Genomic DNA, 16,698 nt, shown 5'->3' with positions numbered 1-16,698 from the left:
GATAGTTTCTTTCTTTCTAGTCTGATACTGGAAGTTTGAGGTGGATGGGGACATCTCTTGGACATGTCTAGCAGACAATTAGATATATGAGATTAGAACCAAAGGAAAATTGGGGCAGGAGATAGAAATCTGAGGGCCATTATCATCGTATGAATAGGGCAGTTTGGAGGCTGGAAGCCAGATTGAAGAAAATTGAGTAAATAGGAGGTGAGGTAACAGGGAGATAGCTAATATAGAGGCTTAAATGAGAACAAAAGAGCCTCAAAAGGGTAAACTTAAATTTTTAAAAATATGATTTGTGGACCATCTGCATTTAAACTACCTGGAATAGTTGTTAAAAATACATTTCTCTGTGTTCCATCCCAGGCCCTGTGGATTAGACTCTCCGTGGGTGGGTGTCATCGTCCCACATTTTAACCTGTTCTGACTCTTAATTTCTGCTCAGGTCATGATCTCAGTGTCCTGGGATGAAGCCCTGCTTCATCATAATAAGTCTTGGGCACACACAAGTCTCACATAATAAGTCTTGGGCATTCTCTTCAGAGAGTCACTGAACTAAAGAAATTCCACAGTTGAGACTGAGAGGGCATGGGAGCAAACATGAATGCTTTTGTAGCTTTGACAGGAACAATAAGGAGGGTGGAGTTGAAGAGTGAGAAGAGAGAAGAACCAAACTCCCTGAGAAAGGTGGAGTTTGGAATATAGATGAAAGGATTGGCCTCAAATAGAAGGAGAGATGGCTCTCCCATAGAGCTAGCGTTCGCATGCAAAGTTTTAAAGCTTTGAAGTGATCTAACCTATTTCCTCAGATCATATATGGGAAACACATAGTTAAAAGGGCAACACGATGCCCAGGTTCCATAATCAATCCTGTAATAATATCAAATACGATGCAGTTTTCTCTCTTGCCAGTTCCTTGCTGTTTGCACCGCCTCATACTAGTGCTACTCCTGTCATTTCTGGGTAGAGTTAGTCTGTTTTTCACTGCGCTTTGATCAAGAACCTGTCTCCTGTCATAATGTGCTGTTTGTTCATTATATCTCAGCCTTAAAAAGATTCTAATGAGGAGGGAGGGTACAAAAAAAAGAAACTCTTGTATGCACATAGGAGCTTCTGCCACCATGATTGGGATAGTTGATTGAAGTATCAGCCATAAGCATTTCCTCACAAGGAACAGGAAAATGGAGTAATGTGTACAGAACTAGAGTGCTCCCATACTTATTAATTTCTTCCTTCTAGAATAGACTAATCACAATAGTGGCTGTCATTTATTCAGTACTTCTTTTGTTACCTAAAACTATGCTCAGTACTTTACATAAATTATCCAAATTTTTTATAAGAAAACGCTTAAGATAAGTAGTATTAAGATCCAAACTGTATAAATGAGGAAAGTCAACCTCAGTGATTATATTAAGTAGTTCAAAGAAACAAAGTAAGTGGCAGAACTAGGATTCAAGCTCAGGTGTGCATGTCTGGCCCCCAAGTCTATGATCTTAATGACTTGCCAGATTGCCTTTCTCTGTGTACATGGGAGATAGGACTGTGTTAGAAGAAGAATTAACAATGGCATCCAAAATAAAATCTTGCTCCCTGGCCCAAAATCCACAGTACTCCCATTGTATAACTTCAGTGATGGATAACATTTTAGAACTGAGATCTTATTTTGTGATACATTGCTTGGTAACTTAAATCTGTAAACAAGGTAGTTGAATGTTGACACACAGTACTTTCTTTTTCCTTACAAGAGTCTCATATACTTGAATGGTGACTTCTGAAGTTCTGTTTTCTTTTAGAAAAACCATGCCAGATGGATCATCTGGATCGAATCCTTCTGTCTGGCATCTATAATGTACGCAAGGGGAAGACCCAGCTGCATAAGTGGGCTGAACGCCTAGTTGTTCTCTGTGGCACCTGCCTCATCGTTTCCTCAGTGAAGGATTGTCAGACTGGAAAGATGCACATTTTGCCTCTGGTTGGGGGAAAGGTAAGACTTATAAAAATGAATTATTCTTCATTTGTTTGATCTTCTTAATTAAAATTCCATTTACAGGGGTGCCTGGGTGGCTCAGTTGTTAAGCGTCTGCCTTCGGCTCAGGTCATGATCCCAGGGTCCTAGGATCGAGCCCTGCTTCGGGCTCCCTGCTTAGCGGGAACCTGCTTCTCCCTCTCCCACTCCCCCTGCTTGTGTTCCCTTTCTCACTGTCTCTCTCTCAAATAAATAAATAAATCTTAAAAAAATAAATAAATAAAATCACATTTACTTTTCAGCACTTAACCCACATCTTTTTAAAGAAGCCAATATGAGCATTAATAAAGATTGTATTACAAAGTTTGTTTTTTAGAGTTCTTAGGTTTAACCAGAAGAAACCTCAGGCTAATTTTTCTTTTTTTAAAGATTCATTTATTTATTTGAGAGAGAGAGAGTGCGCAAGCGGAGGCAGGGGCAGAGGGAAGGGGAGAAGAACAGCAGACTCCCTGCTGAGCTTGGAACCCAGCGCTGGGCTGAATCTCACAATCTCATGATCTCACAAGCTCAGGACCCATGAAGTCATGACTTGAGCTGAAACTGAGTCATACACTTAACCGACTAAACCGCCCAAGCACCCCACCTTACTCAGACTAATTTAAGCATAAAACAGGTTTATTTACATCACAGGTTCTCTGGGAGGCCCAAAGCCTGTCCATACCCCAAATTCCGCTGCAGCACCCATTTGTTGATGATACCCTGGTCCCCACTGTCAGGCACCCATAACACCTGAGTAGACAGAGAATGCTGCCACTTGCAGCCTCCTGCCACATCCATCCCCAAAACAGATTCTTTCCAGTTTCTCCTTTTTCCCCATTTGACTAAAATTCAGAGTCGGGGGTGGTCACAAGCTCCTGTCCAGCAGCAAGGGGGTGGAGGCATACCATTTCTGGTCTGTGCTAGAAAATTCCCCATCCTAGGCAGGGAGTTCATTGCAAGTCTGTCAAACAGACTGACAAATGACTGGAAACAGATATGTTAATATTTATATGAAGCTATACATCATTTTGTTTATTTTCCATCTTGAATATCAATAAAACAGTTGGAATTGTAGAGAACTTCCAGACAAAATGACTTAGTGAATTCATGCTTTGGTCCAATCTGGTCCAGATGCACAGCAATATCGATAAAATAGATATATTTGAAAGGTAAATATATAAAAAGACATAGCTGGGCTATGGAATGTAGACTAGAAATATATGTGGTGAGCAGGTCTGAATCTGAGGGCCTGCTGAGTTCTGGGCCTGAAAGGTCGTGGCAGCCCAGGAGTTCAGCTCCTGTAAGTATTTGGGTTTAAAAGTCCTCTGCTCATGAGAAGAACCTGGCCCAGGCTTACTCCTTGAAGCAGGAGATGAGTGGTACTCTGCTCCTAAAGGAAAGCTGGAAAGAAAAAAAAAAACCAACCAGCCCAAAACAGCTGTTAACCACTGACTGGAATCAAGTCTTGTTCTTGCTGTGGTCCTAAAAAGGTGGAAGGAACCAGTTATGTGGCCTGTGATGAGGAAGTGAACAAGTCCCCACTGAATGAATGTGCATACTCCAGTATCAGCCAGGGGGCAGGAGCCTACCACTTACTGATGTGAGACTTGGTTCTGGTCTTGGAGGCTGAAGGACAGAATGAAGAAAATAGGTTAAAAGAAAATGACACCCCCACTCCCAAAAAAAGAAAAAGAGAAAAGAATACAACACAGGAAAGGAAATTCAAAGGGAAGTTGTAAGAAATAAGAAACAATGAGTGCAGACATTGATAAAATATGATGGTAAAGTTAATATTGATTGTAAAAAGTTTAAATTTTTTAAATATTTTAAATATAAACTCTTAAAGCTCAAAATGATACTTAAGATGTAGTGGTATGTTCAATAAGTAACGTGTGATACAGTTTTGGAATTAGAGAATAGAAATACCAAATAACTTTTAACTGGATTAGGAAAAAACCTTAAGTGTGAATGTAAAAATTGTAAGGATAGCTACTAAGAGTAGAGTGGGAAAAGAAAATGTAAAACATTCTGTAACACTAAAAGAAGGCAGGAAAAGAGTGGAGAGAAAGGAACAAAATGATTAGCATGGTAAATTATCACAAATTATAGTGACAGACACATATAGAAATATATCAATAATCATAATAATTGTGATGTAAGTTGTCATTTAAAATCCCAGTACTTGCTGTTTATTTTATTTTTTAAGATTTTATTTATTTATTAGAGAGAGCATGAGCAGGGGGAGGGGCAGAGAGAGAGGGACAAGCAGGCTCCCCGCTGAGCAGGGAGCTCAACGTGTGGCCTGATCCCAGGACGCCGGGATCACGACCTGACCTGAAAGCAGACACTTAACCGACTGAGCCACCCAGGCGCCCCCAGTACTTGCTGTTTATAAGAGACATACCCAACACTTAGAAGGTTGAATGTGAAATGGTGGGAAAATCGTGCTAGTCAGATAGGAACCAAAAGAAAATGGTGTGGTTATCTTAACATCATACAAAACATTTTTATGAAAGTTTATCTGCAACAAGGGACTTGTCTCCAGAATATATAAAGAACTTTTACAACACAGTGAGAGAAAGACAGATAACCTAGTAAAAACTAGGCGGAAGAGTTGAGCAGATCCTTTACCAGTGAAGATCTACAGATGGCAAATAAGTACATAGGACGATTCTCACCATCATGAGTCATTAGGGAAATGCAAATCAATATCACAGACAGATTCTGCATACCACTAGGATGACTAAAATCAAAAGACTGCTGAGTACCAAATTTAGCAAAGATGAGGAGCAACTGGAATGCTTTCACATCATTGGTGGGAGTACAGTCATTTTGGAAAACAATTTTTCATTTTTTCTTTTAAGATTTTATTTATTTATTTGACAGAGAGAGAGACAGTGAGAGAGGGAACACAAGCAGGGGGAGTGGGAGAGGGAGAAGCAGGCCTCCTGCTGAACAGGGAGCCCCATGTGGGGCTCAATCCCAGGACCCCGGGATCATGACCTGAGCTGAAGGCAGACGCTTAACGACTGAGCCACCCAGGGGCCTCAAGTTTTTCATTTCTTATAAACTGAAACATATGCATATCAGACGACCCAGCATTTCTCCTAGGTATTGGGAAATGAACATCTGTCTTTACAAAGACTTTATGTGAATTTTCATAGCAGCTTTATTCATAATTGTCAAAAACTAGAAATAACCCAAATGTTCATTGACTACTTGTGAATTAATAAACAAATGTGGCACATTCCACACAATGGAATACTACTGAACAATAAAAAGGAATGAACTGCTGATATACACCAAAATAAGGATGAATCTTAAAAACATTCTTTTTTTTTTTTAATTAATTTATTTTAGAAGAAGAGAGAGCAAGCAAGTGTGCAAGCGAGTGAGCAAGCATGGGAGTGGGGGAAGGGCAGAGGGAGAGGCAGAGAATCTCAGATTTACAAATCTTTCTCAGTATTTGACATTGTATGAGTATATTTTTCTGTGTCAAATACCCCATAGTAAAATATTAAGAAGTTGATTCTAAAACACGGGCACCAGGGTGGCTCATTTGGTTAAGCGTCTGCCTTCAGTTCAGGTCTTGATCCCAGGGTCCTGCTCCCCTGCTCAGCAGGGAGCCTGCTTTTCCCTCTCCCTCTGCTGCTCCGCCTGCTTGTGTGCTCTCTCTCTGTCAAATAAGTAAAATTTTAAAGATTATTCTGAAACAATCATTAATATCTGTTCTTCATTTCAATAAGATCCTTTATTTTGACTCACTCATTTGCAAAAAATGATCCTGTTTTGAGATCGCAATTGAACATTATGAATATTATTTAATTTTATTGGGATCTTTTTTTTTTCTTAAAGATTTTATTTCTTTGAGAGGGGGAGCGTGTGCACGCATGAGCGGTGTAAGAGGCAGAGGGTGAGGGAGAGGGACAAGCAGACTCCCCACTGAGTACAAAGCCCAATATAGGGCTCCATCCCAGGACCCTGAGATCATGACCTGAGCTGAAGGCAGACGCTTGACTGACAGAGCCACCCAAGTGCCCCTTATTGGGATCTTTTTAATATGATTCTTTTTTGCTTATTTTGTGTTTTTGCCATTTGATTCAGTCTTTACTTGGCACCAGAAACCTAATGATTTACGAGTGTAATTTGGAAGTTTCCAGCTGACTCACCAAGATTCAATAGTTATGACATATCAAAGTGAGATGTCAGACAAAGATGTAAGTGGTTTCGTAACTATAAAGACTTCATCTTTATCAAAGCTATGTGAATTGGGTTGTTGGATTTTGGGGGAGAATTGCTTTGACGAGAACTGCTATTGTGCTGTGAATCCCTACAGCCACCCCAACTGGGAATGGCTTCTGCCTTTTTCCTCAAGCCTAGTGAAAGAGGTTTCCGCGGATTCAAGAGAGCTTGATATGGGTCCCCTGCAGTAAGGGGGGCATAGTGGATTGGTGTCCTGCCTTCTGACCAAGAAGTCTTGAGGACAGAGATGAGTCTGTAACCAAAGCAGCCAGGTAGCCTGAGAGCCTAGCTGATGCATTGGGATCATTGTGTGCTCCTTGGGTTTGTTAGTTTGTGATCCAGATGGGTTGAGAGAGGAAAAACCAGTGGGTAAATTGGTGGATGAGTGGGTGGATTCTCTTAGAACTTGTCCAGTAGGGCCATCTTGAGGGGCAAATAGGCTTCCCTTGAGGACAGGCTGTCAGTGGACCACCGGATTCCTTCATGTCTGAGGAGGGAGTAGTCCAGTGCTGGAAGAGCATGCATTAGCCAGGTCAAGGGATCTGTAAGTGAGAAGCCATCATTATTTGGGGTGGAGTGGGGGGTAACCAAAAGAACCCTTTAAGGACCCATTGAGGAAAAGCATCTCTTTAAAATCTGCTAGTCCCAGAGACTATGAAGTCACATGAGGACTCTGCTTGTCTAGTAAGAACCTTTGGACTTTTAAGTTTCCTGTCCTTCCTCCCTTCCTACTTCAGCCCTGGAGGGGGTCAAAAATGGCATCTAGCCCAGCGCTTAGTAAGAAAGGAGAGGAGTCCAAAAACCAGGCCAGGGCACCCTTTGCAGGCAGGCAGCTACCTCCATTGTGCCCCAGTGTAGGTGGAAAGGATTGGAACTGTGGAGTGGAGACTTTGGCTCTTATCACGTGGGTCTAGAGACTCCTGTTCTGAAACACAGCCTGCAGCCTGGCATCGCAGCTTGTACTTGCTGTTGCTATGTGTGGAATGCTCCTCGCCCAGGGGTTTCCACACCTGGACCCCCTTAGGGTCTTTGCTCACAGGTTACCTCAGTGAGTCCTTCCCTGACTGCCCTTTCATAATTCAGATCACCCACCCTGTTCGCCAAGCTTTTTCCCTGTTTTATTTTTCTTGATATTATTCATTATGTATTATATTATGTCACCGTTTTGGTGTTAGAGTGTTTGTCCCTTTCTCAAATACAAATTCTGCGGAGGGCGGGGCTTTGTTGTTTTCCCCCTGCTTGTCCCCAGCACGCAGAACAGTAGAATATATTCATGCAACAAATACTAATTATCAAATTGAGACTGTGTCGTGACTTACAGAGGAATTAATAAATAGATTTACTTATGAGTATGCCCCGAGTCCTATTCCTTCAACATACTTCCAACAAAGTATTCCTTTTGCTTTTTCTAAACAGCTTTATTGAGAGATTTATATGCTATATAATTCGCCCATTTAAAGTGAACAATTCAGTGGCTTTTAGTATATTCAGAGTTTTGTGACCATCACCACAATCAGTTTTAGAATACTTCCATGACCCTGAAGAGGAACGCTGCACTCCTTAGTTATCATCTCTCCCATTCCTTCCGCAGCCCTGGGAACCGACTCATCTACTTTCTCTCTGCCCACATTTACTGACTCTGGATATTTCATATAAATGGAATAATATCGTATACAGTTCTTGGTGACTGTCTTTCACTTTACATAATCTTTCCAAGGTTCATATGTGTTGTAGTGTGCATCAGTATCTTCTGTTGATGGCTAAATAATATTCTGTTGTTTGAATATACCATATTTTGTTTATATATATACCTGTTGATGGATGGACTTTTGGGTTGTTTCCCCTTTGGGGCTATTAGGAATAATGCTATAATTCACGTACAAGTTTTTGTGTGGATGTATGTTTTCTTGAGTTTGTATCTAGGAGTGGAATTGCTGGGTCACATGGTGACTCTACATTTAACCTTTTGAGGAATTGCCAGACTGTTTTCCAAAGTGGCCGCGCCATTTTATGTTCCCACTGCAGCGTATGAGGGGTCCAGTTTCTCCACATAACTTGCTAATACTTGTTATCAAACATTTGTTTTCTGTTTTTAATTTTAGTCATCCTAGCAGATGTGACATGGTATCTTTCAGTTTTGATTTGCATGTATCTGATAACTAACGATGTTGAACATCATTTCCTGTCACGACTGCCATTTTTCAGTCTTCTTTGGAGAAATGTCTATTCAGATCCTTTGCCTATTTTTTTTTTTTTTGAAGATCTTATTTATTTATTTGACAGAGGGAACACAAGCAGGCGGAGTGGGAGAGGGAGAAGCAGGCTTCCCGCAGAGCAAGGAGCGCGATGCGGGGCTCGATCCCAGGACCCTGGGATCATGACCTGAGCCAAAGGCAGACGCTTAACGACTGAGCCACCCAGGCGCCCCTTTCTTTTGCCTATTTTAGAAAATTGAATTGTCTCGTTATTGTCCTTTGCTCTCTGACAAGGATCTTTTTTCTTGATTCTGGTTTTCTCCCCTCTTCCTCTTCAGGTGGAAGAAGTGAAGCGACGGCAGCACTCCCTTGCGTTCAGCTCAGCCGGAGCCCAAGCTCAGACCTATCATGTCAGCTTTGAGACGTTGGCTGAGTGCCAGAGATGGCAGCGACAAGCATCCAAGGTGATAAGCTGTCGGACGTCCTGATGTGGGGATAAGACTGTAAAAGCCCATGAGAGATGTAGTTTGAAACTGAACTTGCTCCCAGGAGAGTGAATTATAATTTTTATGGATCTTACTTTAGGCCCCTCCAAGTATATAATGCATGAAATAATGGAATTCCAGCAGGTCCTTAACTTATCATTTATATTTGTGTAGTACAGAAGGCTTTCAAAAGTGTTTGCAGGTGCATTTACCTTTATACCATCTCTGTGAGAAGACTATGGCCTTGAAGGAATTAGGACACAATGAGATTCACATGACTTTCCCTCAACCACTGTAGTCAGTGAGAGATGGCGCCATTCCCTAATTCCTAGCCTAGTGCTTCTTGGTCTTGTATATATTTAGCACGGCTGTGATGAACCACTTTAAATTTGAACTTATTATGGAATGTGACCTGTGTTCCTGTATGCTGAGGATAATTAGCTTTTCAGCATGATTTCTGCTTTTTTAGTCTTTAAAGATGAAGTGCCCTAAAATTGTGTTGGCAGTTCCTGAATTCCCTTGTTCTTCTAGCTATCTGCAGAATTTTAGCACATTTTTCTTTGCAGAGCTAAACAGTTGCATAAAGGATTGTTTTGGTATAATGAGATGCCATAAAACATGAATGACTTTTCCGTGGCATTTAGTTTGGTTTTTAGACCAATTTCCACAACCTTTCTTTATGAGCATACTATTATAGAAATATAAACTTGTTTTGGTTTTATTAAATTTTCTGTACATGCGTTGTAGTGGTAATAAAATCTCTTCTGAATAAAACTAGTTTCAGTTTTAAGTAGCTATTCCATTCTTTTGACCTTATAAAGAGAAGTTAGTGTTTTTTGAGCACCTTGTGCATACTAAGGAGTGTGCTGTGTGCTGGGGTATTAAACTTTATCCTCACAACAGATGAAGCAACTGCACTGGTAAGTAGCAGAGCCCGTGTAGATAGAAAAGGCCATGGCTTTCAGTATCACACTGCCTGCCAGAGTTTTGTATGGTTATTTTGAATCCTCTCAACTTCTTGCATGAAATGTTAACTTTACATCTTTATGATTTGTATTTTTTTACTTTTTACTTATAGACACTTTAAAACTTACACTGTTGCATGTTTCAAGCAGCTTATGGTTTTAGGAAAAAGCAAAAATGAACTGGTTTTTATAAATGAATAATTGGATCTCATTACCTTTTTCTCCTTCGCATTTTTAAAATTAGCGCCTTTTTGTGTAAATGTCATTCCTTCCTATGCTGGGTGAGAGACATTTGGTGCTAGCTCAGATGGCTATTCTCCTTGACCCCATTCAGGTGGTGTCCCAGCGAATCAGCACTGTTGACCTGTCCTGTTACAGCCTTGAGGAGGTTCCTGAGCATCTCTTCTACAGTCAAGATATCACCTACCTCAATTTGCGACACAACTTCATGCAATTGGAGAGACCTGGGGGCCTTGACACTCTTTACAGGTATGTGGGGAATGGATTTCCTTACTAACTTATTCAAACCAAATTGTGATCCACCGCCTTAGTCGTTTGTACCTGGAAGTGAGCATGCTTACCATTGTATATATATTTGAAAATCTCCCCTCCCATTTTGAAGAGGAAGTAAAATTTTTTATTCATAGTTTTCTTACCCCTTTTCTTACCCCCTTTTCTCCTCCATCAAACAGAAGATAGATGCAAATGTTCTATTATGGAGGCAACGTTGAGCTGCCATTGATCTGGATAATCTTGTTACATAAGTCACTGACAGTGATGTATGATCTGAAGCCAGGGTAAATTGGGAGATTGAGTATATGGCAAGTTTTTGAATCATAAGTGTCAAACTTAAATAGCTTAAAGGAAATAGGCCTAATTTCAAGAATTCCACTCCCAGGTTGGGGCTTTTATCTTTCCTGTGTACCTGCTAATGCTAGCTTCTAAGCTGTTTGACAGCTGTGAAACCTCTCTCTTCTGATAAAGGAACCGTTTCACTCCTAAGGGACTATGGCCCATATATTTTCCAATTTCCTTGTTAGAATATATTCTCCCTTCCAACCCTCCACCCTTTAAAAGTGGATGGAAGTAAGTATTTAGTATAAGTAATTGTGTGGGCTTCTTGTGAGCAGGGGAGAAATTGGAAATTAAAGCATTCAAATTAAGTGGTGATTAAAAAGATAATACACATTGTGGGGCGCCTGTGTGGCTCAGTCGGTTAAGTGTCTGACTTCAGGTCAGGTCATGATCTCAGCATCCTGGGATTGAGTCCTGTGTTGGGTTCTGAGCTCACTGGGGAGTCTGCTTGTTCCTTTCCCTCTTCCTCTGCCCCTCCCCCACTCGTGCTTTCTCTTGCTTGCTCTCTCAATAAATGAATAAAATTTTTTAAAAAAAGATAATATACATTGAAATTACACATTGAAATTACATATTTTACTTAATAACTAATATTTCTAAAATAATTTTGAGAAAGCGCTGTGATTTTTGTCCCATATGATGTGTTTTACAAAGCTTTTTAGGTATAAGCAAGCCTCCATCTAGTAATGAGATAATAATTTTAATTATATTAGTATGTAAAAACAACAGAAGCTATAATTTTAAGGAAGTGGGTTTCTAGCATTTTCTTCTCAGTCACTATGAAAATAAGGTTCATGTAGTTTGAGGGCTGGATTAGGAATTCTGAAGTCAAGACACCAAGCCAAAGGAATAATCAGTACTCAAGGTCAGGACAATTGGAAATCAAAAGTTGAAAATTTAAAAGAGGAGCATTAGAGTGAGGTACCAATGACTCCAGTCTAGAAGCAGGTGGTAGAGATCATCATCGTGGAGAGCACCACCTCAGCTTACCCTCTTGCACTAGTATAATCATTAGTATAATACTCCTAAGTAGAATTACCAGCGTGATTCCTGTTGATCCAGTGTATGATGGTACTGTCTCTGGGTAAGACGGTATAGATACTTTTACTTCTAGGAACAAAACAGAAGCACTAAAAATTACTATTTCATGTTCTCTATTAGATTGTATTGCAGTAAAACTCCATATCACATACATATTTGTAAGTTCTAAGTGTCCCATTCATTTCAAGTGACATTTGAGCCAATATAATTTCAATATGTAAAAAGAAGTTGCTTATAATGGGATTTGGTGTGCATTTTTGTTCTTCCTGTGTTCATGAGTTGATGAATTGTTACAAGGTTTTTTATATTGCATATAGAAATTTGATGAAGGAAGAGATTTCAAGCGTATCAGTATAACTAGATATAAAATACTTATACCAGCATGAGCTTTTTAAGATTTTACACCTTTTTAAGGAGAAGAGAGAAGAACTCCCATTGCCCTAGACCTGATTTCCTTGTTGGTATGGAGCTGGGGTTAGGCATCTTAGTGTTCTGTGCTGTGCATGATGTTTGGCATGTAGTGAGTGCTCATAGATATTTGTGGAACAGATTCTACAGTGGACATTTAAAACAGATGACTTTTTCATTCAGTACTGTAATTTGTATGTTTGCTTTTTAGATTTTCTCAGCTGAAGGGCCTGAACTTGTCCCATAATAAACTTGGGTTGTTTCCTGTATTGTTATGTGAGATTTCTACCCTGACTGAGCTCAACCTCTCCTGTAACGGATTTCATGACCTGCCGAGTCAGGTTGGCAGTCTACTAAAGTAAGTATCTGACTTTTGCTAGACTCATTTTTTATTTGCAGCATAAGGAGCTTGTCTGGCATTTGGAATGAACGTAGTCGCATGAGCTCTGGCAGTGAAGTAAGTCATGTAATTATGAGGATTCTAGACAGCAGCTGTGACTTGCTTGCAGGGGCGACTACTTAGCCCCCCAGTTTCAACAGCAGAAGCTCTGACGATTTTTGATGTTGGAGGGACCATCCATGGCAGTTATGTATGTCATTGAGTCTCTATAGATAGGCTATTTTATCATTATTGGATTCATAATAAATTAGTGATGTAAGTCAGAATCTATTGCTCTAGTTCTATCCATTCCAGTTAAAACCTTTCATGAAGTCTTGTTTTCTTACTATAGTCTTCAAACCCTCTGTCTTGATGGCAACTTTCTGACGACTTTACCGGAAGAATTGGGAAATCTGCAACAGCTTTCTTCCCTGGGAATTTCCTTTAATAACTTCAGTCAAATTCCTGAGGTTTATGAGAAACTCACTATGTTAGATAAAGTGGTGATGGCAGGAAATCGCCTGGAAGTCCTAAACCTTGGGGTGCTGAACAGGATGAGCCATATCAAACACGTGGATTTAAGGTGAGGCCATTCTTCACTGTGTCCTCCTTTAGATGGACCTCTCATGGTTTTTATGTTTTCCCTTTATAAAAACTTCTCTAAAACATTAGGATTTTAGAACAGTGTATATTTTCCAAACTATAGTAAAGCTTCATTTTCCACTCAGTAGCAGAGAGATTATGAGTGAGGTAGGTGTACCACATGATAGAGACTTTCACATTACCTTTGACAAAGGTTGTTCTGACTTACCCTCCAAGCAACCTTTTATAGAATTCCCATTTCTTCACGTCCTTGTCAGTGTTGGATTTTAGCAGTCTTTTTCCTTATTGTCAGTGTAGTAGGAGAAAATAGTACTTCAGTGTTTTAATCAGCATTTATTTATGAGTGAGGTTGAGCATCTTTTTAATATGCTAATTGGTGAGTTTGTATTTTTCCTTACACTTGACCATTTTTCTGTTGAATCATTGGGTTTCTTCTTGATATCCGTTGTATTACAATTAAAATTTTAAGGTTTTCCTGTGAAGTTTTTGTAGGTTTTATTTTCTAGTTACAATCTTTTCCTAAAGGGAACTGGTAAAAGACACATATACATAAAAGACAAATATGCATAGTGTAAATGTTCTATCATTTACACTAAGCCATTGATGTTCCTTGTAAAGAAATAGTAATGACCTGCTGAGTCAGGTTGGCAGTCTACTAAAGTAAGTATCTGACTTTTGCTAGACACATTATTTCCTTGCAGCATAAGGAGCTTGTCTGGGATTTGGAATGAAGGTAGTCAGAAAAATTTATTGAAATACAGAGGAATGAGAACATGCCTGTGTGTTCTCTACAAGTGTAGAAGAGAACTAAGAAGCCATTTTCTATTATTCGCCCTTGAACTATTCCATATAGATACAGATTATTTTCCTCTTCATTAATTAATGTAATGTGAATCTTAGCACAAGAAAGAGTAGGCGGAGCCCCGGGAGAAAGTATGGCTGCTTCCTCTTGTCGTCTACATGGTATACCACAACTGCTTTGCTACTCACCCGAAAGGTTATGTTCATCTTCTTGTTCATGCTTCTTCATCCCTGCCTAACTTTATTAAGTATTTGGATCTAAGTTTTTTAACAATTTGTAGGCATGGTCCCTTTTTCCTTTCTCTTTATTTAATTTGTATATGTATTTGCAAGTCTGGATTGTCTAACTTTATAAACAGAGAACTCAAGGTACAGCTGTCTGTGATTATTTACTTAATACCTTGCAAAATGAAGCAAGTAGTGAACTTTTTGAGTTGTTTAGGAAAGAGAAAGGGATCATACCTCTCTTATTTTTCTTTTGGTAAGCATATTTAGTAGAATTTATTTGTAATGATTTCCTTATTTCTGAATATTTAAGGATGAACCATTTGAAAACCATGGTTACTGAAAATCTGGAGGGAAATAAGTACATCACCCACATGGATTTGCGGGACAATCAACTGGCTGACTTAGATCTTAGCTCCTTATGTAGCTTGGAGCAGCTTCACTGTGAACGGAACCAGCTGAGAGAGCTGACACTCAGTGGCTTCTCCCTGCGAACTCTCTACGCCAGTTCCAACAGTGAGTTCTCCATCCAGCCTCCTGTTTTCTGTCTTGTAGCTCTCGTCTGAGCTTTCGAAGAACAGTGGCATGTGGTGTTGCTCAGCCACTCTGCAAAGTGTAGTTTGATGTTTATTGAGACCAGCTTTATTTTTTAAGTTTGCTGTCAACACTTAAGTGGTTGAGATAGGCATAAAAAGGCATTTCAGGATACTTGGAGATTCACTAAGTGAGTATAATAAGAGGCATTTTGCAAAATAACAAGGGATAGGAGGGTGGGCAAACATGTTCAAAATAGAGTATCAATAATAGCCTAAAACAAGGGTTGACAAACTACAGGCCAGGGACTAGATCTGGTCCACCACCTGTTTCTATATGGCCCATGAGGAAGGGGTTTTTACATTTTTTAATGGCAGGGTTAAAAAAAATCAAAAAAATAAATTTGACTTGGGAAAGTTCTATGAAATTCAAGTATCAGTGAATAGAGTTTGATTGGAACATGCCCACAGTCTTTGTTTACAGGTTACTGGTCTCATGAGACAGTGGCAGAATGAAGTAGCTATAAGAGAGACTGGGGGTGGGGAGGCTGCAAAGCCTGAAATATTTACCACAGGCTTAGCCCTTGACAGAAAAAGTTTTGCCCATCTCTAGTCTAAAACTTTGTGCCGCCTCAGTTCTAGAACGAGAAGCCACTCATTTCAATGTGATTTTCTCCATGAATATTTTTCAGTAGAAAAGGCCCCATATTTGTTGGGACCATTCTTTTTATGGAGCGTTCTTTACCAAGGAAATTATAATTACTTTTTCTGTGTTTAAGGAAGGGATGGGGAAAGATGTTCAGTATCACTAAGTGTCAGAGAATGCAAATTTTGATAATGCCATTGTATACTCACCAAATTAAAAAAAAATACTGCTAAGTGCTATTGAAGATGTGGAGAAGCAGCTCTCACACTTGGTCAATGAGAGGGTCAGTTGGTAAAGCCACTTTGGGGAGCAATTAGTGTTAAGAGAAGTCAAAGGTGCGTGTAGCCCATATTCTGCCAGTTCCTCTGCTTGAGATATCTCCCAGTGACACTCACATGAGCATAAGGTGCTGTGTCCAGGAAGGTTCATGACAGCGTTGTTCCTTACAGTGAAAAAAAAAAATAAGAAAAAAATACGACTGTTGATAGGAAGATGTGTAAACAGTGACATAAATATTTATACAGTAGAATATTGCACAGCAATGGAAATGAATGCCCTAAAGCTCTGTGTATTAATCTGGATAAATCTTATAAACATTTTTTGAGGGGAAAAAAAGCATAATTATATGTACACCAAGATAGTTGTATCAGATTTTCAAACACACAGAAATGTTGTTTCCTTAGCTCTGTGTATGCCATAACAGTATAAAAGAACCCATGGGAAGGATAAAAGTCATATTCAGAATGGTGTGAACCTCTTGGTATATGCAGTGTTTTAATTCTTAAAAAAGTCTGAAGCATATAAGGCAGAATGTGAAGATTTGTTAAAAGCTGGTTGATGGGTGGACGAGTGTTCATTATTTTATTCTCTTTTCTGTGACTCTAAAATACATTATTAGGATAAAAGACAAGGACTTCTCTTTTCATGGCCTTTTATCATGCTAGAGAAGTTTCAAATTGTAGCTTAGATTAATTGCTTAGGTCAAAATAGTGTCAAAGCTGATGAGTGTCCACTTGTGCTGTTTATATAGATATTATTGTGAGATGGTAGTCGGTCTTTTTGTCATATAAATATTTGCTATCAGGCCCATTCTCTATTCTAAATGTATCTAGAGAATCTGAATGAGTGGTCCTGCTAGAAAAGGCCTCATTGACATACACGCTGTCTTTGGGGACTGAGATTCTCTCACAGAGCCCTACTAAATGGGGCTTGCTTGAATTTAGCCACTCTGTTGACGGAAGGAATCCTTAAGTTCTACAACCTGGAAGAATTCACACCAAAACTTGCAGTTCTGATGCCTCAAAAGTAAAGAACG

General features: G+C 39.6%; 1 protein-coding gene across 3 annotated transcripts in view; it reads left to right on the top strand.

The window, feature by feature from the left end:
* The window catches only part of PHLPP2 (PH domain and leucine rich repeat protein phosphatase 2), a 76,089-nt gene that overhangs the window by 34,787 nt on the left and 24,604 nt on the right, over window positions 1-16,698 (top strand). For all 3 annotated transcript variants that reach the window (XM_078063450.1, XM_036068651.2, XM_036068653.2), the window contains exons 4-9: window positions 1,794-1,984; window positions 8,781-8,906; window positions 10,227-10,381; window positions 12,408-12,554; window positions 12,928-13,158; window positions 14,518-14,720. In XM_078063450.1, the coding sequence (XP_077919576.1) occupies window positions 1,794-1,984; window positions 8,781-8,906; window positions 10,227-10,381; window positions 12,408-12,554; window positions 12,928-13,158; window positions 14,518-14,720 (1,053 nt within the window). The remainder of the gene's footprint in view (window positions 1-1,793; window positions 1,985-8,780; window positions 8,907-10,226; window positions 10,382-12,407; window positions 12,555-12,927; window positions 13,159-14,517; window positions 14,721-16,698) is intronic.

This window comes from Halichoerus grypus, chromosome 15, assembly GCF_964656455.1.
Source record: "Halichoerus grypus chromosome 15, mHalGry1.hap1.1, whole genome shotgun sequence".
Classification (NCBI taxonomy): Eukaryota; Metazoa; Chordata; class Mammalia; order Carnivora; family Phocidae; genus Halichoerus; species Halichoerus grypus.
This window is presented reverse-complemented; position numbering and strand designations above follow the sequence as displayed.